Genomic DNA, 25734 nt, shown 5'->3' with positions numbered 1-25734 from the left:
TGACAAAGTAGAAAACAAATTTTATTGGATGAAGAAAATTGTCTAAAAGTTTCCCGTTTTTTGGTTAACAAAAGCAGCAAACCCTGCATTACATGACAAGTGTTCATGTCAACAAAATTAATCCTTGAGCTCATCATTTGTATGTAGAATGTTATAACTGCTAAAATGTTTTGGGGCAAAGAAAGTTATATTAGTCCAAATATAGGTGCTTTACATGGAAACCTAAAAAATATAAATTGTTTGCTGACAGATATACTGTTAGGGCTGCTAGCATTTTTTGGTACTTAATAGTGTCACCCCTCATAGAAAAATTAGTAAGTAAAAACACTAAGAAATGTGAAGACAGAATGAAGGAAAAGAACAGCCAACAGGCCAAAGTGCGTTCAGGTTGGTTATCAGCAAATTCAACTTCATTTTTATTTAAGAAGCCTGTGGAAAATGAAGCAAATTCAGTGCTCACAAAGGTGCTGTAGTAAAAATCCACTGTTTTATCTACAGAACAGGCAGAAGAGGGGTAACAGCACAAGCCCACCCTACTGTTGTGCCTGAAGCCTGATCCAGAGTAATGTCATTTTCCCCGTACAATCAATCTCAGGCTTTTCAGATATAATAGCACTAACTTGTACCATTTGGCAAAATATAATTATTTTAAGGGACATGGACACTAGTCCACTGGGAATTACACTGAGACCACCCACTCAGTATGTTTGACAAGTTTTTTGTATTACAATATTTCTAATTGACAGTGGCAGCCCTATTGCATTTAAAATAAAAATAAAATGTTAGAAAGGAAGGAAATGTCTACATTTTTATCCTTTTATAGTATGCAGGACAATCATTTGGAAAGTAATAAGATATAAAGTTTCATGCTTTGAATACTTTTCAATACTGTTTGTTTATATAAATGGCTTTAACCACAATTTGTTTTTGTTTTTTCCACAGTCCCAAATGCAGTTCAATTATTTGAAGTGACAGTTTACTTATTATATTTATTCTGATTACAAAGTACAATGATCTGTGCTTATTTGTTAGTTTTCACGTCCAATCTCACCCATCACAACCATACACAGAAATATGTATTTAAATAACTATGAGATTGCCTTTTATACCATGTCTAGTCATACCTACTCTAGGCTTAATAAACTCCTACCATGTCTTAGCAAAACTTTAGTACATTAGCTGTACTGTACTAAGTTAATTTCTATCATTCCCATCATAATCAGTATAACTCTGATAGCCACTGTTCCTCCTCTCATGAAGATTACACATTTTCTTCCACATGGACTCTTGATGAAAACCAGCACTGAAAGATCTACCCAGATGTCCATGCTGTTTCTTGGTGATATTGTCTTCGCTTTCAGATTTCGCAATTCCTTGTGTTTGTGGTTGCATATCTTGTCTAATGTTTCCAAATGGGAAGTTCCAAGGACCAAACCTTTGCCAGTTAAGTCTCTGAAAAGAAATGATACAGTGCAGATTTCCTCCTACCTGACAAAGGTAAGGAGTGTTTTGTTAAAAAGTGTGAAGAGAAAACTACTTAATTATCTACTTAACTTTCATATTATTTATGAAAATCTTTTGAATATTTATGTGACAAACTGCTTTAGTTTAGTTTCTTCAACTCCTTTACTAGCTCCCTTCCTAATCTTCTACATAGTTCTTATGTTTCCCTAATCTAGCATTCACAAACCAGCATAACCCAGATTTTGCCTAACTTTGTTAGCCTTTACACTCTCCACTCAAAATGCACAACTATCACAGTGTTTCTGTCCTCTTTCTGCTCATCTTCAGATTTTCTTCCATGCACCCTTCCTTGCACCTAGAAGACAGGGTTACTCACCTTGTGCAGTAACTGAGGTTCTTTGACATGTGTCCCCGTGGGTGCTCCACTTCAGGTGTTGGTGCACCCCGACGCCACTGATCTGAGATTTTTGGTAGCAGTCGGACAGAACGCGTGTGCACAATAGCTGTCTTGTGGCACCATTGGAGTCTTGTTTCGTGCACGGACGGCCTGACCCCCTCAGTTCCTTCTCTACCATAGAGTCCTTGTATCAAACTCCAAAGTAGAGGAGAGGCGACTGGGTATTGGAGCACCCACAGGGACATGCATCTCTAAGAACCTCAATTACTGCACAAGGTGAGTAACCCTCTCGTCTTCTTTGAGTGCTGTCCCTGTGGGTGCTCCACTTCAGGTGACTGTAGAGTAGCGTCCACTATGGTTGGGGGGACTTTGAAGTTGCATACATAGTAGAGGAGAGGACCGTTAGGCCTAATATGGCATTGGCTCGGGAGGCTTGTATAACTGCATAGTAGTTAGTGAACGTATGTTCTGAGGCCCATGTAGCAGATCTCTGAAATGGATACACTATTTAGAAATAAGAAAAGGAGTACTTGTGGCACCTTTAGAGACTAACAAATTTATTAGAGCATAAGCTTTCGTGAGCTACAGCTCACTTCATCGGATGCATCCGATGAAGTGAGCTGTAGCTCACAAAAGCTTATGCTCTAATAAATTTGTTAGTCTCTAAGGTGCCTCAAGTACTCCTTTTCTTATTGCGAATACAAACTAACACGGCTACTACTCTGAAACCTGTCACTATTTAGAAATACAATAGATGCTGCCATGAATCATGTAGAATGGGATCTGACACCCATTGGGGCTTCTGTCTTACATGTTTTATATCATAAGTGAATGCAGCTCGAGATCCACTTAAATAATCTATGTTTCGATATAGCAGAGCCCTTGGATCATTCCATCAGCAAGACGAACAGAGTTGGGGATTTGTGGAAAGACTTTGTTTTGTCCAAATAAAAGGCTATAGCGCGTTGAACATCAACGGTATGAGACACGGCCTCCTGTGTCGGTTTAGGACCGAATGTAGGGAGGTCAATATGTTGATTAATATGGAAGGTTGAAGCTATTTTAGGGAGGAATTTTGGGTGGGGCCGCAACGTGATCTTGTCTTTAAAAAAGATTGTGTATGACGGGTTGGCCATTAGTGCACTTTTTTGACTGACCCTTCTAGTGGATGTGATGTGTGCAATAGGGAGCAGGTAGCCAGTGGTTCAAAGGGGGAGTCTCATAAGGCCTTTGAGAACTAGATTTAAGTCCCATGTAGGCATGGGTGGCTGTACTTCAGGGTAGAGATTCTGAAGGTCAGTAAGAAAACGTTTTGTGGTCACATGTGCAAATACCGAAAATCCATTGATCTTACAATGGAAAGTTGTGATTGATCTGAGATGTACTTTAATAGAGCTCATGGACAGTCTGGGATTCTTTAGCTCTAAGAGATATTCTAGCACTACTGACAGCAGTGTAGCTTTCTGAGTGAACTGTTTGTTCTAACTCCACATGGAAAATTTTTTCAATTTTTGCAGGTAAGTATTGTGTGTGGATGTACATCTGCTGTTCAATAACATGCGTCTGACTTGTTCTGGACAGGTTAACTCATGTTGCTGAAACCATGGAGGAGACGTGCTTTCATATGGAGTTTCTCCAGGTTCAGATGTAGGATCTGACCGTTGGCTTGTGAGAGGAGATCTGATCTCAATGGGAGAGTTCGTGAAGTGCAGTCATGCATAACAGGTACAGGTACCAGGTCTGTCTGGGCCATGCTATCAGGATGATTTTGGCATTTTCATCCTGTATCTTGTGCAGGACTTGGGATTAGTGGGATTGGCAGGAATGCATACAGGAGCATCTTGTCCCATGTGAGTAGGAAGGCATACTCTAAGGTTTGAGGTCCTAATCCTGCCCTCAAACAGAATAGCGGGCATTTGTGATTCTGAGATGTGGCGAATAGGTCGATGGTGGGAAAACCCCATCTTTGGAATATCTGTTGTAAGACTGTGGGATTCATTTTCCCTTTGTGTTCCTGTCAGAACCTTCTGCTTAGAGTGTCGGCTGTGGTATTTTCGCATCCAGAAAGGTATAAGGCTGAGATGTCAATGTGGTGATGGAAACACCAATTCCATAGTTTGATGACCTCAGTGCATAGGGAGTGGGATCGAGCTCCCCCTTGTCTGTTTATGTAGAACATGCATGCAGTATTGTCTGTCATCACTTATACTGTCTCGTTGCTTATGAGTGGAAGAAAATGGAAGCAGGCACTCCATACCGCTCTGAGTTCCAGTAAGTTGATATGGAGATGTGTCGCCGTTGGTGACCACTTGTCTTGGATTGTGTGATGATCCAGGCATGCGCCCCCGCCAAACTAGGAGGCATCTGCTGTGATCATTATTGAGGGTAATGCATGTTGAAAGGGGATCCCTGAACCACAATTCTCTGGTCTTGTCCACCTCCAAAGAGATTCTAGCACTTTGGGAGATGGTGTTACTAACTTGTTCAGACTGTGTTTGATGGGTTTGTATACTGAACCCAGCCAGCCTTGGCGTCTGGCATGTTTTACCATGCATGTGGTGGCAGCCATGTGTACTAGTAGTTGTAGACGGGTTCTTGCCATGACTCGTGGGTAGATGGAGATGGTGTCTATGAGATTCTTTATAGTCTAAATCTGGTTCGAGGTAGAAATGCTCTGGCTTGAACCGAATCAAGGTGTGCTCCAATGAAGACCAGTTGTTTCGTGGGTATTGTGTTGACTTTTGCGTGTTCAATTGCAGCCCTAATTTTTGGAAGAGGGCGATGGTCAGTCAGATAATTTTTTTTGTCTCTGCCTGATTTGGGCCTTTCTAGAGGCAGTCACCTAGATCTGGGAAGAATATGATCCCTTCCTTGCACAGCTGTGCTGCTATGACCACAAGCGTTTTGGAGAATACCCTTGGTCCAGTGGACAGTCTGAAGGGAAGTACCCTATACTGGAAATGGTAGTGTCCAACTGTGAATCGGAGTAATCGTCTGTGAGATGGGTATATGGTAATGTGGAAATACGTGTCTTGTAGATCGAGGGCTGAAAACCAGTCCCCCTGTTCCAGCGCTGAGATTATTGTGCCTAATGTGACCATCTTGAGTTTGTGGGAGTGTAGGAATTTGAATTGAGTTTCTGTATGTCTAGTATGCATCGCCATCCTCCATTTTTCTTCTGGGTCAAAAAATAGTGGGAATAGACAACCTTCCCTCTGTATTGTGTAGGTACTGCTTCCACAGAACCGAGATGCAGAAGATGATCTATTTCCTGCCTTAAGAGGTGCTCATGAGAAGAGGGACGGGGAAGAGAGTAGGATGGGGGGACAAGAAATAAAGGGAATGACATAGCCCGACCTTATGATTTCTAAGACCCAACAACCTTGCGTAATGCACTCCCTTGCCTAGTAGAAGTGTCTCAATTGGTGGCTAAATGGGCAAAATGGCACTGATGTGAGAGGGAGGTTGTTCAGACCCTTGACCAACCTTTCAAAACCATTGCTTGTTAGGTGGGGGTTGTGACGCCGCTTGTTGAGGTTGTGAGGGTTGGTGCCTCGGAGATCTATTTCTTTGTCTGTTGTTGACTCTCTGGCATGGTGGTAAGGCTGGTAGCGCTTTCTCTTAGTAGGAGGTATGTAGATGCCCAGTCGCATGTGAGTCTTTCATAGAGTGGAGTACCTCCTCATTCTTAGATGAGATGAGATTAGATGAGAACAATTTATCTTTGTCAAAGGGGAGGTCTTCCACCTTAATTTGAAGCTCTTTTGGGATGCCAGATGACAAGAGCCAAGATGCTCTGCACATTTCAATAGCAGTGGTGTGTGCTGCCATATTGGCAACATCCAGGGAAGCTTGCAGGGCTGTCCTGGCTACTAGTTGTCCCTCGGTGAGCAACGCTTGAATTGTGCTCTTTTATCTTCAGGAAGGTCGATCATAAACTCATATAACTTCCCGTAATTGTCATAATCATATTTCACCAGAAGGGCGCTGTAGTTAGTGACCCAGGATTGTAAAGTGGATGAGGTGTAGACCTTCCATCCTAAGAGGTCTAGTCTCTTCTGGTCTTTGTCCTCAAGTTTGGATCTGGACTGGGGTTGTTTGGAGTGATGGTTTGCCACCTCAACTACTAACAAGTTTGGTGGTGGGTGGGAAAACAGAAAGTCCATTCCCTTGTCTGGCACGTAGTATTTTCTATCAGCCTATTTGCATGTGGGAGGGATGGTGGCTGGTGTATGCCATACCATTTCAGCGGGTTCCAGAATTGCATCATCTATTGGAAGTGCAATGTTTGAGGAAGGTTGCAAGATTTTGAGCAGCTTATGTTGGTTTTCCTGGACCTCCTCTAATGGGATGTCCTGGCTTAGTGCGATTCTCTTAAAGAGGTCTTGAAATTGTTTGAAATCATCTGCCATTGTAGGTGGAGGTGGCATGATGGCCTCATTGGGGGAAGAAGAGTTGTGCGTTGGTAACACATCCTCAGGGCCTGTTTCTTCCTCTGGCTCCTCTGTAGTCTCCTCTGGAGATACAGATGCTGTATCCACTGGAGATAATGTAGGAGACTGAAGTTCGTCTCTGGGTGGCGATGAGGTTCTGGCATGGTGGGCTCTGTATGCTGCCCAGGGATCCCGTGGCGGCCACTTCATGGGAAAAGCATGTCAGTACAATGGATATGGTGGTTGACTATGGTGGCTTTTAGATCTCAGTGTACCCCGAGCAGGTCTGTGGTGAGTAAGGATGGAGTGTTGTGGGGAGAAGACTCCTCCGTCCTGGTCCTCATCATCGCTATCACTGGGTTCTGACGGTGCCGTGGGGGAAGTGGGCTGTGTAATGACACTCCTTGTGGACAATGCATAGGTGTCAAGGAGTGCTGAATGATATGGAAATATCCTGCTGAGTGAGGAATTGCTGCAATGCTGGTGGATGCGGTGCTGCGGGTTTAGTTGCGGCTGAAAGGTATGCAGCCATCTTGTGACTAAATTTTGTAAGTCCCAGTGGACCCATCGCAGCACTATCATTCAGTGCCGGCAGAGGTGGCGGTGATGAGCATGGCAGTGGTGCTCATTTTGTGGTCGTCACTGGAGGTGACAGCATGGTCGGTGCTGTGTCCGCTGCATGTGCCGGCGTGTTTGGTGCCGTGGAAGAGACATGGCTGTGCTTATATCTTGACTTCCTGCCCTTTGCTTCAGGCTCAATGACATGGTCCGTACCGGAGATGCTGGCTCTTGGGGTTGTCGGCACCAAGGGTAACGACATCACAGGGGACTATTTCTTTTTATGCGAATCCCTCTGAGGAGAGGTCAATGCTCACTTCCTCTTTTCATGAGAGGACAGAGCTCTGTCGGTTCCGACCTTGTCAGCAAGGACTTAGGGGGAAGTTTTGGTTGGTCATTTTCTCTACCTGGCTGGAGTGACTTCTCCATGAGAATCATTTTGAGGCAGAGGTCCTGGTCATGCCAGGCTCTCACCTTCAGATTGTTACAGTGAACTCACTTGTGAGGTATGGGTGATTCACCCAGACATCTCACACAGAGAGAGTGTTCATCAGATCACGGCATTACTTTTCAGCAGGAGCCACATCTTTTAAAGCCAGGTGAGCTCGGCATGTTTCGAGGCGTGCTCCAAAAGGAGCAGGGACTGGGAGAAAAAACTTGTTTTAAAAAAACAACTAACTGCTAATTAAGCTAACTAGAAACTATAATAAACTTATCTAAGGCATCTAACTACTATTTTTCTTTCTTTACTATCTGCAGGGGAAGAAGCTGTTTCACTGCTCAGAGCTCATCTTCAGCAGAGGATGGTTGAGACGGAACTGAGGAGGTCATACCATATGCAGGCTAAACGAGACTCCAAGGTGCATCCGACCAAGTACTGCTACTGAAAATCTCCGATCAATGGTGCCAGGACGCAACAACACCTGAAGTGGAGTGCTCACAGGGAAGGCACTCGAAGAAGAACTACCTCCTCAACCCATTCCACCATGCTTCAACGCTCTCTGCCTACAATTCCAGTCTTAAAATTCAATTCTTCTCAGAGGCCTAATCCTCCATAAGAAAGAAAAATTACATAAATAAAAGCCATGGAACAAATCGAGACACATGCACTGTTTTTTGTCAGATACTACTCCCCCATCCACTGTACTTTATCTCCTGATTACACCGTGCTATACTCAGTGAACAAGGAGGTCACAAAATCAAGTTAAAGTCAGGTAAATTTAAAAATCAATTTAAAAATTCACTAATTCGCTAAGAGAAAATCCAGCTGCACTAACAGGGTATGACATTCTATACCTTGGAGGAGTGCCCTGGAACCTCCCTATTCCTCATTTTTATATAATCATGATCTTACATCTAAAGCATGCCTTGTAAGGGGAAAGGTTATGATCTGCTGAAAGTCATTTCTCTATCCATATATGTATATCATTAATGTATACGAAGTTATGAAAATTGTGTTGAATGGTTGTCACTAAAACATGCTGTAAATTGGGGAATCGGCCAAATATTAGCTCCCCAGAGGCAACAGCACGGAAAGTAGCCAACACCCGGGTGGGGTGTTAAACAACTCATCAACAACCATTGTACAGCAATTCAATGATTCATCAGCATGAGGCCACACCAGGAGAGTTGCTAAATCTTGCCTGGAGACTCAGCAATGCCCCCAGAAATGCCTGGATTTGTGCTCCCCAAGCACATGGGACTGAGGTTATAAAACAGAACACAGTGGCCACATCATGGGCTTTTTTCCTTCACCCACCTACACTGCAAGCAACAAGGACACTCTGAAGACTCCAACTGAGGGGACTGGCCCAGATTTCAAGGATGAAATCTGTGAATTATGAACTGCACTATCCAGTGAGTGAGAAAAACTGCTTAATCTAGATGTTGCCCCATCTAATAGGGTTGACAGTTTAGACTTGGTGCTTATATTTTATTTTATTTTGGTAACTAACTCTGACTTTTTGCCTATCACTTATAGTTACTTAATCTATTTTTTGTAGTCAATAAATTTGTTTTACTGTTTATCTTTACCAGTAAGTTTGTATGATGTGTGTGGCAAATCTGCTCAGGTTTTGCAAAGGCTGGTGTATATCGACGTGGTGAACCAATTAATAAATATGCATTGTTTGTCTCGAGTATTGCAAGACAGTATATTCCTGAGGTACAGTGCTGGGAGCTGGGGGGGGGGGGGGTTGACTCTGGTGCCTTTCTCTGTGAGCTTTATGAGTGGCTCTGGGAGCATTCATGCAATCTAGCTGAGTGTGTGGGGTTCCACATGCTGGTGTGCTGAGTGATCACAGCACTTGGAGGGGCTTGCTGCTTGTCACTAGCAAAGCATTGTGAGAGATAGCCCCGGCTGGAGAGAGTTAAGGAGGCACAGTGGTCCCACAGTACCAAGCTGCACCTCAGAGATCTCGTCACACAGGGACTGGGTAATTGTATGCCCCCAAAAAATTACACAGTAAAATGAGATAGGATATCAAAGATAAAGGGCCAATAACCTGGACTAGCATATCCTACATCCTGCAAGGCAGACCTAAACTCTTGTGCTCTGCAGTGTCTATTTTAGCATCTATGTTTGGTTTTCTGAATTTCCGCAGCATTCCCTCTCAGCAGAAGTTATAATTAATAGATTCAGAGATTCCAAGGTCAGAGGTGATCACCGTGATCATGTAGGCTGACCTCCTGCATAACACAAGCCATAGAACTTCCCCAATAATTTTCATTCCGCCAGGCATGGCAGCCATAGGATTTGAACTCTGGACTTCTAACACTATAGTAGGAGACTTCACCAAAAGTTAAATTACAGCTTCTTTAGTACAGCAAAGTATGAATAAGCTCATTGGAAAAAAAGTCTCATGCATAAGTTCTTTCCCCAATCTTAATAAGTCAATATTACCTTCTTTGTTTTTCTGTACTGCAGACCCCTCTCCAGGTGCCGAATATCCAAGTATTCTGGATTTTGAGTGTTCAGGTCTGTAACAATATCTATCCACCTACAAAATAAAATGGACTAACATGTAGAAGTGATCACAAAAACCATTTACCACTAGAATTTATGGTCTCAGAATAGCTGGACAGAACACCGAGGGGGGGAGGGAGGGATGCACAAATTTTTACTTGCTTACTGTCAGATTTTTCCAACCAGCTCTGTTCCCATGGGTCAACATACCATCCCACAAACAGGCAGGAGAAAAAGTCAGAGAAACCTTTTTGCTCACGTCCCCATGTTTTGGTTTGTTTTTTTTGGGCGGGGGTGGTGGATTTTTTCAGAAATTCTGATGTTTTGGAGAAATGCTGTTTCCTTCCTCCAAGTTTTATAGATCCAGCACCAAGTCAGATCGAGGAAGTTGTTGCAGTGAATCAGTTCCAACTCAGACAAAAATAAAATCTCTTTAAAAAGAGCTCTGAGTTACATCTTTTCTGAGTCTTCAATATTTTCTGATTTGTGTTTGTCTATTTATGCAGTAAACATCTAGAACTGGAACCGTGTCTTCTGTACATTATACTCTGTGCTTACAAAAAAAATATTGTTGACATGTTGTAGATTTAATCACAGAATTAGTAATCCACGTCATGTATAATATGAAAAATCAAAGCTCTCACTAAAACCCTGACTTTTCTGAAAATACTGAATACTCCATGAATCATGAAAGCTACAAATGGTTAATGTACTGCCCATGCCCATGGAGAGGGAGTTCTTAGAAGAAACTGAATGTTTTAAGTACCTATATTCTAGAAATTTTTTTAAAAAAGGAGAGAGCGAGAAGTATATTAACTTACTTTTTACAGTGAATGGTAGGGTGTTTTCTACTTGGTTCTCCAATTAAGATCCAATATTCCACTTCTTGTTGCAAGAGGTGACCTCTGTTGAACAAAAATACAATTCTAGTAAGATTCAGCATGCATATTGCAATGAAAGACAGCAGCATATTAACTTGCTATTGGTTTTTAGAATTTTTTATTGAAACATTTTACAACTGTTGGTATAGTTGAGACAAATTACAACTGGCTACTGAACTATTAAATAATGTATTACCTATTATAAATTAGCAAAATAGATTACCCAAGAAACAGGACTTTGATTTCTGGTCCAAACTCCTGGTTCACACAGGAAACTGAGGTTGAAAGTGACTGTTCGTTTCCTGGAGATAAGGAACATCTTGCATTGTGACACACACTGCCCCCTCCCCACTAATAAAAACTGATGTTGACTGACTCATCAGGGAATTCTGTTCAAATCTCTCACTGGAAGAATAGTGACCACAATATAAGGCCAAGATGTGATATGTATGCAACGATGAAGACTGAAGGCTCCAGAAAGCATGTTTAAATTAGAAGAAACCTTTTTCCTCACCATCCTTGTTCTCTGAGAGTGCCTCCAAAGATCTTATTTTGTCCTGCTCTTAAGACATACCCCTAGTGTTACTATCCCATGGCTGTTCAGCAGCCTATGTGAAACAATTGGTGGCTTCAATGAATTCTGTTAAAGTACTACTCACATTTTATAGATGGAGAACTGAGGCACAGGGTAGATTAAGTTATTTATCTTAAAATAAAACAAAACACCACACAGGAAGTCTGTGATTAAGCTAGGAACCTAATGATAGTCTCCTGAGTTCAAGTCCAGCACCCTATCTTCCTTTCACAACTTATAGATTTAATTATTAAAACCCACCTCACAGCTACAAGGCAAAAACAAGTGGCCAAGATTTGCTGCAGAGATTATCAACAGCAAATCTGGGAACTCTGTAAAATAATGAGACATTTCATTTCCACTCAGGGGCTAGCATTCTGTTCGTACAGCACTCAATTCATGTGTAAATGCAGTGATAATTTGCAGTCACCATTTTGGTGGAAGATTCACAGAGGAGCAAGCATAACTACAAGATTCTTACCTGTATGCTTTACTAGCTTTTACAGGGGTAGCTTCAAATCCAATTGGACAAAAATAATGATTTTGGCAATGATAGATATAGGCCATCGACTCATCTTTCAGTCCTTGTGTTAACTTTACCAAGGCCCCTGCAGCTACAAAGAAAGGTCTGATCATTCTCCAAAGTGCTTTTAATCTTGCATTCAGTATCAAGCAGAAGAGATCAGTTATTTTTCTTACATTTTCTGGTGTTATATCTATTGTCACAAGCAGCAGCATAATGCATTATGGGAAAGGTTTGCAATAAACAAATATATTTGATTTTCAATTTGTTTCTTTCAGATCCCATTCTCTAAAAACATATTACCCTGAATCAGTTACAAGAACTATTTCTCTAGAAACGGCACATAATTTAAATACTTGCATCATTTAGATCTGAATTAAAGTATTTGGGGTTTTTTTTCCACCTTGCAAGAGAGTCCTAATTAAAGACTTAGGGATTGTTTTTGTTTTATTTTGAACTACATAAAAATATTGTAAAGCTGACAAAAGCAAGTATATTCACAATCATTCAGAGGAATCCCACTGTCCTTAATTCCACAACGCCAGTTAATACAGCATTTGTAGTAAACAGCAAGAATATATTAGAGAGACCTGTAATTCTGAGATAATTGGTTCGCCAACATTTTCATATCAGGAACCACTTCTTGAATAATGATCTTCTTGGAAAACACATCTGACTCTTGACCTCAACATATTCCTTAATCCAACTATAGTGCTTCCATACCGGAGAGAGACTAGGAGAGCACTGAAACAAGAAAAACTTGTTTCTCCGCTTAAAGAGTAGACACACAAAATGTTATTTCCTCTCCATGGGTATAGAATTTATCAAATTGTCCCTCATAACTGCAGTAGGGATTGCTAGCAATCTCCCAGGTCCCTTTGCAGCACAGTGCATCCTATATCTTAGCTACCCCTTTCACTTTGACAGTTTACTACCAAAAACTTTTTTTAAAGGTTCAGCTATATTTTTATATGCAGACTAATCTTCAGTTAGAGGCTTATACATTCAGAAAGGAAGATAAAATCTGAACAGCATTGTTCAGCTACTATGTTATTACTGGTAGGATAGCACCAACTGTAGAACTAATTAATGTTGGTGGGCATTCTGCCCAAGCAGACATCCTGCTTTCAGCTCAACATCTGAAGTTTGATATATGCCTTAGCATTTATGGGTTAGAAGACCATTATAGACTCATGTAGTAAAGTTATCACTTATCTAGTTCACACATGCTGCAAGTGTTCCCAATCAAATTTGTTGATTAACCAATTATGATTATTTAAAGGAAAATTGTCTCATTTGATGCATGACAAGACTAAGAAACATTGTATAAGATGTGTGGTATTTTTAAAAAGTGCACTGGTCAGTTAGTATTTTTACATTGTAAGTTTTCTGAATTTATTTTGTATAAAGAATTCCCAAGTGTTAAAACATACCAGTTGATGAGATATGCTGTTAAGATAAATGCACATCTTGAGAGAGTAGCCAGATACAGATTGGGAAGCCAAAGGCCTCTAGCACCTTAGGAGTGCAGCTATTTCACAATAATCACATATAAGGTATATTATTTTAGTTAAAAGAAGGAAAAATTGAGTACAGAGAGAGGAGAAGGGAAAAAAAGGAAGGTTAGAAAAGCTATGCAGCTCAGAGCCATTTGTTGTTCTGGCTGTAACTGCATAAGTTGGGACCTTAGTTACACAAATTATTCTCTTGATCCTAAAACATTTTACAACTACAGTTTTCCAATTTACATAATAAATTAGTGTAACATTACCTACTTACCAGTTTCTCCAGCTGTCTTGTTCTTCCCATGAGGTTTATATAGAACATATGAACATCCCTTTACATGGAAATGATCATTAATTTGTCTAAACCATCTGAAAACAATAAGACTCGTTTTAAAGAATTTGGTATTTTAACAAACATTGAAGCAAAATCATTCTTAATATTTATACTTTTTTTTTTTTTTTGCAATCTTCTCCTCCTTTAGTGATTTAGGATATAAAACTCACTGAGGTAAGGACATTCTTCTAATGCATTTATACAGTACTTTGCACAATGGTGGCCTGGTCTCAGTTAGGGTTGCTAGATGCTATAGTAGTACAAGTAATAAATAATTCATCACAAGTTGCTGGAATGGCCAGAAGTCTGGTAATGGATATACAGCTTTTTCACCTTTATCTTACTAGTTCAAATCCCACACAGATCTATAATGAACAAAGTTCTTATTCTCAAGTACAGCTAATTAGAGGTCTCATACCGAATCCTAAATAGGTCTGCACATAAAACTATCATGGCATCTGACATATTTGGTGATCTCTTAAAAGAGGCAAAGGACTGAATGGATAAGGAGAACTGACATGGAGACATATGTACTTCTAAAAAGAAAGGTGAACTATGGATTTAAAAAAAGGGGTGGGGAAGAGCTTCCCCCCATTGTTAGCATTTGGGTACCCTATGTCCCCTTCCAGTGCAGGCTAACAGCACAGGCAGTGGTAATGCAATGAAAACATAACTTCAGTCTTTAGTGACTAGAGCCATCAGTTTAGAAGCGTACAAAAATACTAGGACAGCAAAAACAGCTCAGGAAAAAAGCTATTAAAAACAAACTCTGGGCTCTATTATCAGAACCCTTAACATTTGCTTCATTGTTCATAATGTTTTCAGAAAGCTCAAATAAAACTCAGTGAGTTAGTCAAAGTATATTATTGCTGTTTTAAGAGTGACAATCTAATTATTTTTGGCATTAGAAAATTATTCTATGCATTAGCATTTCAGTTGCTTCAAGAAAAACTGTACCTCATTAAAGTTGTATTTCCTGTAAAGGGACCAAACCTAATTTCCTCAAATGGGGGTTGAAAGCCCAAAATATGCAAGGCTTCTTCTTGAGTAATAGGTGGTAGGCTGAAAATGAAATTGATAATCATAATTAACTATAATTAATAGAGTATTTAGATAGCCATTTTAGGTTCCTTGACATTGAAATGGAATAAAAATGACGTACTTTCCAGTTCCCAGTGTGCTATACAAGTAATTCCAGCAAGATACTAGAGAGGAAATTCCACAGGAAGTCTTGTATTGGGGTCGGCTAATACAGTACCTGAGGAGAAAGAGAAAATTTTCTTTATTTAGATATATGCAGCTTGCTGCACTTTCATTTATGACAATTTACACAAAAGTCAAATAGTGTTTTAAAAAAACAAGTATTTTGTCTCACCTTGCCTTTAAAATAAGTCATTGATAAGTCTCAACCTCCATATATTAATTTAAAAATTTTGGAGTAAGTATGCCAATTTCTCTTTCATGGGACTTCACCCAGGAAAAGTAAATAAAATGGAAATCTGGCATATTTCACAAGCACAAATCTCATACACATTCATTTTCTGAACATTTCTAACACTAGGTGGTGATGTGGATCCCACCCCATCAAGATCTGTGCCGAGATCACCAACTTAATTCACAGGGGCCTACTAACCATAGAAATAATTTTGTGGCAGAACTGAAATAGGTCAAATCTACATTTGATCTTGTGGAAAAGATTACATGTATCCCAATAACAATACCTTTGCCTGCCAGCCAGCCTTTCAAGTCAATAGCTTTCTAATACTGCAATTCCTTACTACATTGCAACTCTTTGGAACTTTACCAATGGAGGTGACTTTTGGTCAGAGTCCCTATCCTCATCTTTATTTCCCATGCCATAGAAACCTTCTGAAGGGTTAAAATTAGTTTAGTGGCTTCAGCACAGTTTTTAGTAACATTGCGTAGTACATTCACAGTTCTATATGACAGAGATTTTGCTCAAGTAGCCCCGACCACAAAAGAAGGGCAGAAAGTCAGAATAAGCTACACTTGTATGTGAGTAAATTTACACATGGCCTGCTCATGCTAATGGGCTCTCACTTTTTATTAGTACCAAATTCAACCACAACTTTTTTGTTCTTTATTGAAAGTAGAAATTTCCTAATATGTAGGAAATGTAAATGATGGCACACAGTATCTTAACAACAATAAGGATGGGCAGGAATGATGTCCCTAGCCTCTGTTTGCCAGAAGCTGGGAATGAGTGACAGGGAATGGATCACTTGATGATTACTTGCTCTGTTCATTCCGTTTGGGGCACCGGGCATTGGCCACTGTTGGAAGACAGGATACTAGGCTAGATGGACCTTTGGTCTGACCCAGTATGGCCGTTCTTATTTTCTTATGTTATGTTCACCACAAGACACAGACCCCCTTGTAGTAAGTATCAGGTGTAGTTCACTAACTCTATGTTTAACAGATCCCATATAGCCTTCTATACAATGATTAAAGATAAACTATTACACATTAACATTTAAAATAAGACAGCCAGCAACAACATTTACAAACAAGCTCTGTGTACTATGGTAACCTTAATTATGACTTTTAAATACTACCATCTCCTGAGGTCGAGCACTTTCCGCTGCTTTATTTCTTCAGCGGTGGAATGTTGAGAACACTCTCTGTATTGTTTGCTTTTTTTGTCCAAAGATTTTTTCTTTGTTACTTGTTTCTTCATGTTGCCTGCAAGATAAATTTTAGAAGCAGTTAATGAATGCTTAATATACAAGCTAAATATTTCCACTATAATGCCCTTACCAGAAGGCATTCAATGTACTTCTAACAAAAAGACAATATGCTGCATGGATAGAGATGTACTGTGATTATTTCCACTGAAAGGAAAAGTTAGATTGTGAACTGGGACTGCCAACAGCTTTGGGAAGAACCAGTAAACAGGTATATATATATCTTTTACACAACAGTTCATTTTACTGAAGAATATTTCTATTCTCTATAATCACCTACTGAATGGCCTCCACAAACATTGTGAGCCTCCCTCACCCCAGCCATCCCAGGATTGGTGGCCTTCCATGACCTCTCCAGAGCCATTTGGATGCACTAGAGGAAGAGCAGACCACTGACAATAGCCTCACATTACATATACAAGTCTTACATCTAATCTTTTTACTGCTAATCTGCATAAACAGCATCTTCTGTATCCAGCACTAACAACCACACTTTCTGACTGGAGTGCCCAGGGACATGCAGAAGGGAAATATATCCCCAGGAACTTTCCCTTATTGCAAGTCACTGTACAGGAAGAAGAATAAAAACAGCTGAGAGAGAATAATTTCAATCTTGTTTTGCGACGACACATTTCTGAAACTCAGTGAAATAGTAAGCTAAATTAGAACTTGACTTGTCAGCCAACTCATAAGAAAAATCTAAAGCAATGGCTCTAGGCATGCACAGTGATTATAGACTAGATATAAAAATCAGTTGTGTACATATGCATGGTCAATAAATCATTGAAATCTTTGGTTTCAGAGTAGCTGCCGTGTTAGTCTGTATTTGCAAAAAGAAAAGGAATACTTGTGGCACCTTAGAGACTAACAAATTTATTAGAGCATAAGCTTTCGTGAGCTACAGCTCACCTCATCGGATGATCCGATGAAGTGAGCTGTAGCTCATGAAAGCTTATGCTCAAATAAATTTGTTAGTCTCTAAGGTGCCACAAGTACTCCTTTTCTTTTTTTTTTAAATCTTTGGCTAAGCAGAAACAAGAGGAACACAAAACACGGAAAACACAGTTTCTTTAACATCATATACATACACAATTCAAAATACTTGAACAGTGTTTGGGAAATTTTGACTTCTTCCATGCATAATAAATTTAATTTTATAAAGATAACATTTGCTTTTGTCAGTATTCTCACAGGAGCCTTTGGGCAGTTTTTCAAGGTAGCTGGATCAAAGCTGAAAGTCACAAGGCCAAAAATGTCTTCCCTTTTAAAAATAGACTTCAGTCAACTCTAAATAGTTTTATTTTTCAGACAGTGACAAAAACGTAATACCAAGAGAACACAATAATAAAGTATTCATTTGCCACACTGTTAGGTGGAAAAGAGGTTGGATTATATGAGCACAAAAGATTTACAACAGTGGTTCTCAAAGCCAGTCCAAGAAAGCTCCTGGCGGGCCGGGCCAGGCCTGTCGCGTCTGCAGGTTCAACTGATCGCAGCTCCCACTGGCCACAGTTCGCTGCTCCAGGCCAATGGAGGCTGCGGGAAGTGGCGTGGGCCAAGGGATATGCTGGCTGCCCTTCCCGCAGCCCCCACTGGCCTGAAGTGGTGAACCACGGCCAGTGGGAGCCGTGATCAGCAGACGCGGCAGGTAAACAAACCGGCCGGGCCGCCAGGGGCTTTCCCTGAACAAGCAGTGGACCGGCTTTGAGAACCACTGATTTACAACACCTTGTATTATTTCTACACAGCTTGAAAATGTATGCTATATCAAACAAATTTCTGGGTTCTACAGGAAAGCAAAGGTAGAGTAAGCAAGCAAGAGCCACCAAGTTGGGAACACTGCAGCCACTTCTCCCCTGGCCTGACCCACTCCTTTCCAAACCCCCGAGACCAGCATCTGTGGGGCCAGCACAAAAACCATTTCTACAACACACAGATGGCGTGTGTGTTCATCTACATAGTTCCAAATGCACAACGTAAGTGGGGGAGGGTCTTGCATTGGCCCTCCACATCACTCATGCAGCATTTTTCTGAATGGTGCAGTGATGTACTGTCTTACCTGCTCTGTTTTTCAGATTTGGGGTCACTCCATTGAACTCTGATTTGTCAATTTCCCATGCCAGTGGAAGCTTTCCAAGACTACTAGATAAATTTTCCAAGTTAGTGTCTTCACTGTAGATTATCTCTGAAGCTCCACTTTGAATGTCAATGAAGTTAGGTGTATTATTTCCAACATTTAAGGCAGCACTATCTGGTAGGCAGGCATTAACTGTAGCACTTGGACTTTTATGAACAGACGTTACCTGATTTAAAAAAGCATAGTCTGAGCAGATGGTATAAATTTTTTCTCGGGTGTGAGTCACAGGACATCCCCATGGATAATGTCCATCTCCAGTAGGACCCAGTGACGCAGCAGATGCATCTGAAGTGTAATATGGCTTTACATCATCATGAAGAGTAGCTTCTGGAGATTTTTTTTCAGGTCTGTTTTCTTTATGTCCAGAACCATTCTCCCTTTCACCTTCTGCAATGTTAGGCATTGAATGATACTAAAAAGTTCTGTCTAGTTAAGAAGTGTTGAGCAATTTTTTTAAAATAAAAATTCAGCCTACATCATTGCCTGCAGATTTGCAAGCTACTGATGAGGTATCTGCAAGAAGGGAAAAGCAACAGTTACCACAGCACGCCTCAACTGATAAGCTATATACAAACTTTAAACAAAGGCTTTTATTTTAAAAATTGCAAACCATGAGAGTTGCAATACATTTCATGGTATTTCAGAATACAGAATGCTCAGCACTGCTGTCCAAACATTTGCTTTCTGTAAGAACTGCTAGGATGCTGCTACATATAGAGCTTTCATTATTTGTGAAGTGCCAAGAGCATACTCTGTGCTGACAGTATACGGACGTCAATCCTCAATAAGTTATTTTTTAAAACAATTTAGGATAAAACGTAAATAGCTTTTCCGCAGAGAAAATGAGCATATGCACGAACACTGAAGTTTATTTTTTCTACCACAAACATTTGTAACAGTAATCATACAGATCTCAACGCACTTTCCAGTCATTACTGAATTAAAGGAATATCAACTAAATGACACACACTTCTCACTGAAAATCCTACCTAGTTTTGCTATCAGAGAAACTCAGATGTATTGTAACTAGAAGAACAAAAACATTTCCTTTTCAGTTTGCGTATTTACCATCACTTGTGTACAGTGAGTCATTGTCTTCCCTATATAGTCACTCAGTCCTCCCTTTTGTTTGTGTGGGTCTTTCACATAGCAACAGGGGAAGAAAAGGTTTGAGGTTTGGTTTTGTATCCATGTGCATGTTTGTTTTATACAGACAAGAAAATGAGGCAGGTATACTATTAAAAGCTACTTTTAATTTAAGTTTAAAATCAAGGTGATGGCATCCTTGAAATTATCCATATCACTGCAACATGGATAACAAATAACACTGTCCTTGGGAGCCAAAAAAATCTTACCACATTATAGGTGAAACTGCATTATATTGAACTTGCTTTGATCCACCAGAGCACGCAGCCCCGCCCCCCCAGAGCGCTGCTTTACCACATTATATCCAAATTCATATTATATCGGGTCGCATTATATTGGGGTAGAGGTGTATGAGGAAACACACAGAGAAAAGTTCATATGCAGTGTTGTTGCTGTGTCAGTTCCAGGATATTAGAGAGACAAGATGCATTTAGCACTGGGATGGGCAAACGTTTTGGCCAGAGCCACATCGGGGAATAGAAATTGTATGGAAGGCCATGAATGCTCACAAAATTGGGGTTGGGGTGAGGAAAGGGATGCGGGCTCTGGGGTGGGGATAAGGAATTTGGGGTGGAGGGAGGGTGCTCTGGGCTGGGACCAAAGGGTTCAGAGGGCGGGAGGATCAGGGCTGGGGCAGGGGTGCGGAATGGGTGCAGGTTCCAGCTGGGGGTGTGGGCTCTGGGGTGGGGCTGGGGATGAGAGGTTTGGGGTGCAGGAGGGTGCTCCAGGCTAGGATCGAGGGGTTTGGAGATCAGGAGGGGGATCAGGACTGGGGCAGGGGGTTGGCTCAGGGGGAGGCTCAGGGGGTGCAGGCTCCAAGCAGCGCTTACCTCAAGTGGCTCCCGGAAGCAGTGGCATGTCCCTTCACCGGCTCCTACGCAGAGGTGCAGCCAGGCGGCTCTACTCACTGCCCCATCCACAGGCACCACCCCTGCAGCTCCTATTGGAGCGTGTAGGAGCCAGAGTGGGGACATGCCACAGCTTCTGGGAGCCAGGTGGTGCGGCCGCGACCCAGTGCCCCGGCCAGAGCAGGGCTGAGCTGCATGGTGCAGACTCCTACTCAGCGTCCTGGCCGGAGCAGGGCCAAGCCGCTGGTGCAGCTCACAGGCTGGCTTAAAACGGCTCATGGGCTGTAGTTTGCCCTCCTGATTTAGCATCTTCCACCTTGCATTTAGCTATGACGATCCACATACTTTTTGAAGAAGAGCTCTGGGTGGTGCTCGCTGTCCCACAGAAGTTGGTCCAATAAAAAAAAAGATATTACCTGAGTCACCTTGTCTCACAGAAGAGGTAAGTGATTTGTCCAAGAACTAGAAACAGAATCTGGGAATGCTGTCTTCTAGTACCAATACTTAGCCAATAAACCATAACCCCTCTCCAATACACTACTTTGTACTTATGCATGATAGGCAACGCTGAGCAAGGGTGTAGCTATGGGAGTTTCAATTTGCAGTACATATAGAGGCCTTCTCAACCCTGGTAAAATGAACATGTGTATTTGCTACCATTTCAGGTCCCACTCCTGCAAAAGACTCTGCATTGGTAGGTCCCACTAATATCACTGTAAATTACACTGAGACAAGGCACAGCCACGTTGTTATAACCACACCCCGGAACACATCCACACATCATTTCCTAAGGTAGCTAGAGCTACAGTGGTTTGTGCCTAGGGTGGTATCAGAAACCACTGAGCAAAGCAAACCCTCCTTCACTAGAAGGCTCAAATGCCCCTTTATCGGCCAGCACCAGGCACATGGGAACTTTGCATCTGCGTTTGTATGCAACAGGCAGCAACAGCATTAGAACCCTCCGTCGGGCCTAGGACGGGGCAGGTAGCTCATGACGTCAAAATAGCAGCAAATCTTCACATTGCAAATGCCCCGTTCACACATGGGGCTGAATCAGCAGCTCACGCCATAGTCAGCAGGTTCCAGACTTAATGTTCTGGTGGGAGGAGCCAGAGCAGCCCCAGCAGAGGACAGGATTTCACCGCTCACTGGCCAGCTGAGAGGAGCAAGTGGCTGCCGCAGCCCAACCCAGCACAGCCCTGCCTAAGGGGCAGTGGCCACCACAAGGTGTGACAGACCAACCCCACCCCACTTCGCATCAGGACGTGGCACATGGGGAGGCCCCCCATGTCTCTCGCCTTCCCCCTGGGATGCGGGCGCTGAAGGTCCCCCGGTTCGTTACCTGCATGGTGGCGCCTGTGTCTTTCGCTCGGCAGTGGCTGGGATGCGATCACACCAGAAACAGAGTGGGGGAGGCCTCAAGCTCCAACTCACCTGTGCCCCCCTCCTACTCAGCATGGCTGCCTGGATGATACCAAACCTCACCAGAGGAAGGGGTTGGGAGAGGGAAACCTAGATAGCAGCGACCTCCCATAGCCCCTGGATTGTTCATGACAGCCGGCAGGGTGGAAAACGTGCAAGGACTGAAACAGAGCAATGTATCTCCCCGCCCTTCCCCTACCAATGGTATAGCCCAGCGCTGCCACAGCACCTTGGGGCAGGAAGAGGGGGAAGTGAGGGAGGGACTGATGGGTGCCGTGATGTAGGGCGGCTGGTGCAGGCTGTGCAAGGGCTGAGCCCATGGTGGTGGGGTCGTCCCACCCTACACCCAGGAGGTTACGGTGTTACAGTGTTAGTGTTGTGGCTCCGCCCAGGCCATGGGTGGCCAGGTATGGGGGTGCCATCCCGCACCTGTGTGGGGTGCGACACACGTGTCTTGGCTGAACCAGTTCAGGTGGGGGCCAGGACAAGCTCCGGGATACTAGTGGGAGTGGGGGATCCTGGTTGGGGGGACTGGCGGGCTCCCGGGACAGAGGAGAACTGAGGGCAGATTAAAGGAAGCACTCGAGGGAGTGGGCAAGCTACAGTGCCCTGGCTATCACCACGGAGCAGGCAGCCCCTCCACGGTGAGAGGAGCGAGGCTGACAACCAGCATAGGTACACATGGACTCCAAGGATCTCTTTGCAATTAGAAAATCCTGTATTGCAGAGTTATCAACGCTCATGATTTTATCCTGCATCTCATGGTAATTATTCGCAAAAAGAAAAGGAGTACTTGTGGCACCTTAGAGACTAACAAATTTATTAGAGCATAAGCTTTCGTGAGCTACAGCTCACTTCATCGGATGCATCCGATGAAGTGAGCTGTAGCTCACGAAAGCTTATGCTCTAATAAATTTGTTAGTCTCTAAGGTGCCACAAGTACTCCTTTTCTTTTTGCGAATACAGACTAACACGGCTGCTACTCTGAAACATGGTAATTATTGTTTTCCTTAAAGCCCCAGCTTCTGGAGTCAAGTGAATATGTGATGAGTTCAGCCTTCATTCTTAAAGGAAAAGTAAATTCTAGCCACAGGCATCAACTTTGTCATTTCACCAAGGGTGCTCGACCCCTGCTTTTGCCCATGCCCCGCCTCCACTCCACCCTTTCCCCAAGGCTCCATCCCGCCCCACCCATCCCCTCCCTGCTCTGCCTCTTCCCACCCTGTTCCGCCCCCTCCCTCAAGGGTGCCCCCTCCCCACGCAGCGCCTCTTGCCCACTGCTGAACATCTGATCATGGCAGGCAGGAGGCACTGGGAGGGGGAGGAGCTGATCAGCAAGGTATCGGTGGGTGCTGAGCACCCACAATTTTTTTCCCATGGGTGCTCCAGCCCCAGAGCACCCACAGAATCAGCACCTATTCTAGCCCTTGTGGTGGTGGTGGTAACTTCAAAATATGACCCCAGTGCATCTAACGCGTCAAAAAGCAGAAGGCAAATAAAAAGAACATAAAATCTATTATTTTTACATAATCTCATGGTTTTAAAGCCAAACTTGTGATTTTTGGTGACTCTTACTCATGATTTTTGAACGTTTGGGGTTGGCATAGGTATTGCTGACAGTGGCTGTCTGCCATGGGGCTCCCCTTGGCAGCTGATGAGAACAGATTGGCTGCTAGGGTTGATATAACAAAGCTGTTTCCCTACAGTTACCCCAGCCCAGGCTACATGGTGCTCTGTACCTGTGGCACTTCTGACCTAATGCTGAAAACGTTTTCCCCCCATAAGCTTCATGACAGCTAACTTGTTTTCGAATTTAGCTGAAACAGTGACATCGAGAGACTCGTATGGCAATCCTGAGTGGGGCCTCTAGCCACTACCACAACATAAATATTAAATACAAATATATTTATTTATGGCGATTTATCACAATACATTTAAAAAGCTGCCCATCTGTGACTGAGTGTTTTTGATATTTAAAAAGAAAACGCACAAGGAGATAAAAGCTATGAGCTTCTAACATATAACATTTAATACTATAAATTATAAAATTGTATAATTAAGCCTTATAACCCATAAATAGAGCAGTCCCTAGTCATAGAGGCACTTCAAACAGTGGAAAGCGGACTATGCTGCATAGAATGAGTCCTCAAACTAGAGGTTTTTTTATGGCCCTTGGTGGTAGGTACACAAACTCACTGAGTTCTCAAGAGTCTGGTGGTCCAGTCAGGTTTGCAACTCGGAAAGGACGGGGGGGAAAAAGGCAGGCCCAGCACCAAAGCCAGAATTTTATGTGACTGCTGCTAAGGGATAATGTACATCTTAGAATGGAGAACATCTTACCAGGTTTCACTCTTTGGAAGGCTTGTGGAACCATAGTTGGCCAGCACCCTTGGATGCAACTATGCAACAATTTCGCTTCCAAAGCATTTTTTTTGAGCCAAATTACTATAATTAGGATAGCAATAGTACCAACTTGGCCAGACAGACCTAAAAATAGATTAGATGATTTAAGATTATTTTAGAAATTAGTTTGGCATTGACAAACTGTGCCAGATTTCAGAGTGGCAGCCGTGCTAGTCTGTATTTGCAAAAAGAAAAGGAGTACTTGTGGCACCTTAGAGACTAACAAATTTATTAGAGCATAAGCTTTTGTGAGCTACAGCTCACTTCATCGGATGCATCGTGTAGCTCACGAAAGCTTATGCTCTAATAAATTTGTTAGTCTCTAAGGTGCCACAAGTACTCCTTTTCTTTGTGCCAGATTGTGCTCTGTAGATCCATGAACAGAAAGCCCACATCTCCCACACAAGTGGGGTGAGTAGCTCAGTAACCTCTGAAGATTCTCCAAGCAGTAAAAAGTAGGGGGAAATATTTTACTCTGTTGAGTCATAGAAAGTAAGGCCAGAGGGGACCACCAGATCATCTAGTCTGACCTCCTGTATATCGCATCACCAGCACCCGTACACTAAACCCAACAACCGAAATTAGACAAAAGTATCACAGCTCACGAAGACTAGACCATTATGTGCCACAGGCACAGAAGAGGAGGGATCGAGGTGCATCCCTGCCTGAGGCCCCTGCAATAGCCAATAACGGGGAAATGATTAAGTGAAGTATACCTAGGTCAGGGGTTCTCAAACTTCATTGCACTGTGACCCCCTTCTGACAATAAAAATTACTACACAACGCCAGGAGCAGGGACCAAAGCCTGAGCCCGCCCAAACCCTGCTGCCCTGCATGGGGGGGGGGGGGGGGACCAAAGCTGAAGCCCTGCCTGAGCCTTGCTGCCCAGGGTTGAAGTCCTCAGGCTTGGGCTTGGGCCCCAGCAAGTCTAAGCCAGTCCTGGCGACCCCATTAAAAGGGGGTCCTGACCCACAGTCTGAGCACCGCTGACCGAGGTAATCCTGCCAAGTGACCGCCCCCTGCAAAAGGCAAAAAGCCTCCAAGGTTTCTGCTACTCTGATCTAGGGGGCGGCGGGGGGGGGAGTCCTTCCTGCCCCTAAACCCCCAGAGCGCAGCCAGCCGGCCCCCTCTGGCCCCCCACACCGGCCCTCAGAGCCCAGCTGCAGGGTAGCAAGGGGCCACCCCCAGACACCAGCGCCCACCCCTCCTCCCCAGAGCCCGGCGACGGGGCAGCCGCCAGCCCGGACGCCCTGCACCCCTCCCCCTTTGCTCTCCCGCCAGGGGGCCACGGTGCGGTGCGAGCGCGCCCCGCCCTGCCTCACCCTTTGCCAGAGCTGGCCGGCCTCCCAGGCCCGCTCCTGTCCCCGGGAGAGCGAGGATCAAAGAGCGTGCGGCCTCCAGCCCCGCCAGGCTGGGCGCTCCGCTCGCTGCGAGCTGGG

At 43.2% G+C, this 25734-nt stretch overlaps 1 protein-coding gene across 5 annotated transcripts; it reads right to left on the bottom strand.

The window, feature by feature from the left end:
• Window positions 1-25734, bottom strand: BIVM (basic, immunoglobulin-like variable motif containing). Of its 5 annotated transcripts, none has more exons than XM_043504736.1 (10): window positions 25618-25734; window positions 18399-18989; window positions 16211-16337; window positions 14797-14892; window positions 14592-14696; window positions 13575-13669; window positions 11754-11886; window positions 10639-10725; window positions 9755-9851; window positions 1-1484 (listed from the first exon to the last, which is right to left on the bottom strand). In XM_043504736.1, the coding sequence occupies exons 2-10, from the start codon at window positions 18877-18879 to the stop codon at window positions 1176-1178; spliced, it is 1530 nt and encodes a 509-aa protein (XP_043360671.1). In that variant the 5' UTR covers window positions 18880-18989; window positions 25618-25734; the 3' UTR covers window positions 1-1175. The 5 variants fall into 5 exon arrangements, with proteins under 5 accessions (XP_043360671.1, XP_043360670.1, XP_038251637.1 ...); XM_043504735.1 differs by lacking the exon at window positions 25618-25734 and adding an exon at window positions 20816-22653; XM_038395709.2 differs by lacking the exon at window positions 25618-25734 and having other exon boundaries at window positions 10639-10722; window positions 18399-19536.

This window comes from Dermochelys coriacea, chromosome 1 (genome assembly GCF_009764565.3).
Source record: "Dermochelys coriacea isolate rDerCor1 chromosome 1, rDerCor1.pri.v4, whole genome shotgun sequence".
Lineage (NCBI taxonomy): Eukaryota > Metazoa > Chordata > Testudines > Dermochelyidae > Dermochelys > Dermochelys coriacea.
The sequence above is the reverse complement of the archived record's forward strand: the minus strand, read 5'-3'. Positions and strand labels throughout refer to the sequence as shown.

Coding starts and splice junctions, on each gene's coding strand:
- BIVM (XM_043504736.1), bottom strand. CDS start 18,879: ATGCCTAACATTGCAGAAGGTGAAAGGGAGAATGGTTCTGGACATAAA. Junction 13,670..14,591: donor GGAAATACAACTTTAATGAG/GTACAGTTTTTC, acceptor TATTGTTTTCAG/ATGGTTTAGACAAATTAATG. Junction 10,726..11,753: donor AAAGCTAGTAAAGCATACAG/GTAAGAATCTTG, acceptor ATTTTTGTTCAA/CAGAGGTCACCTCTTGCAAC.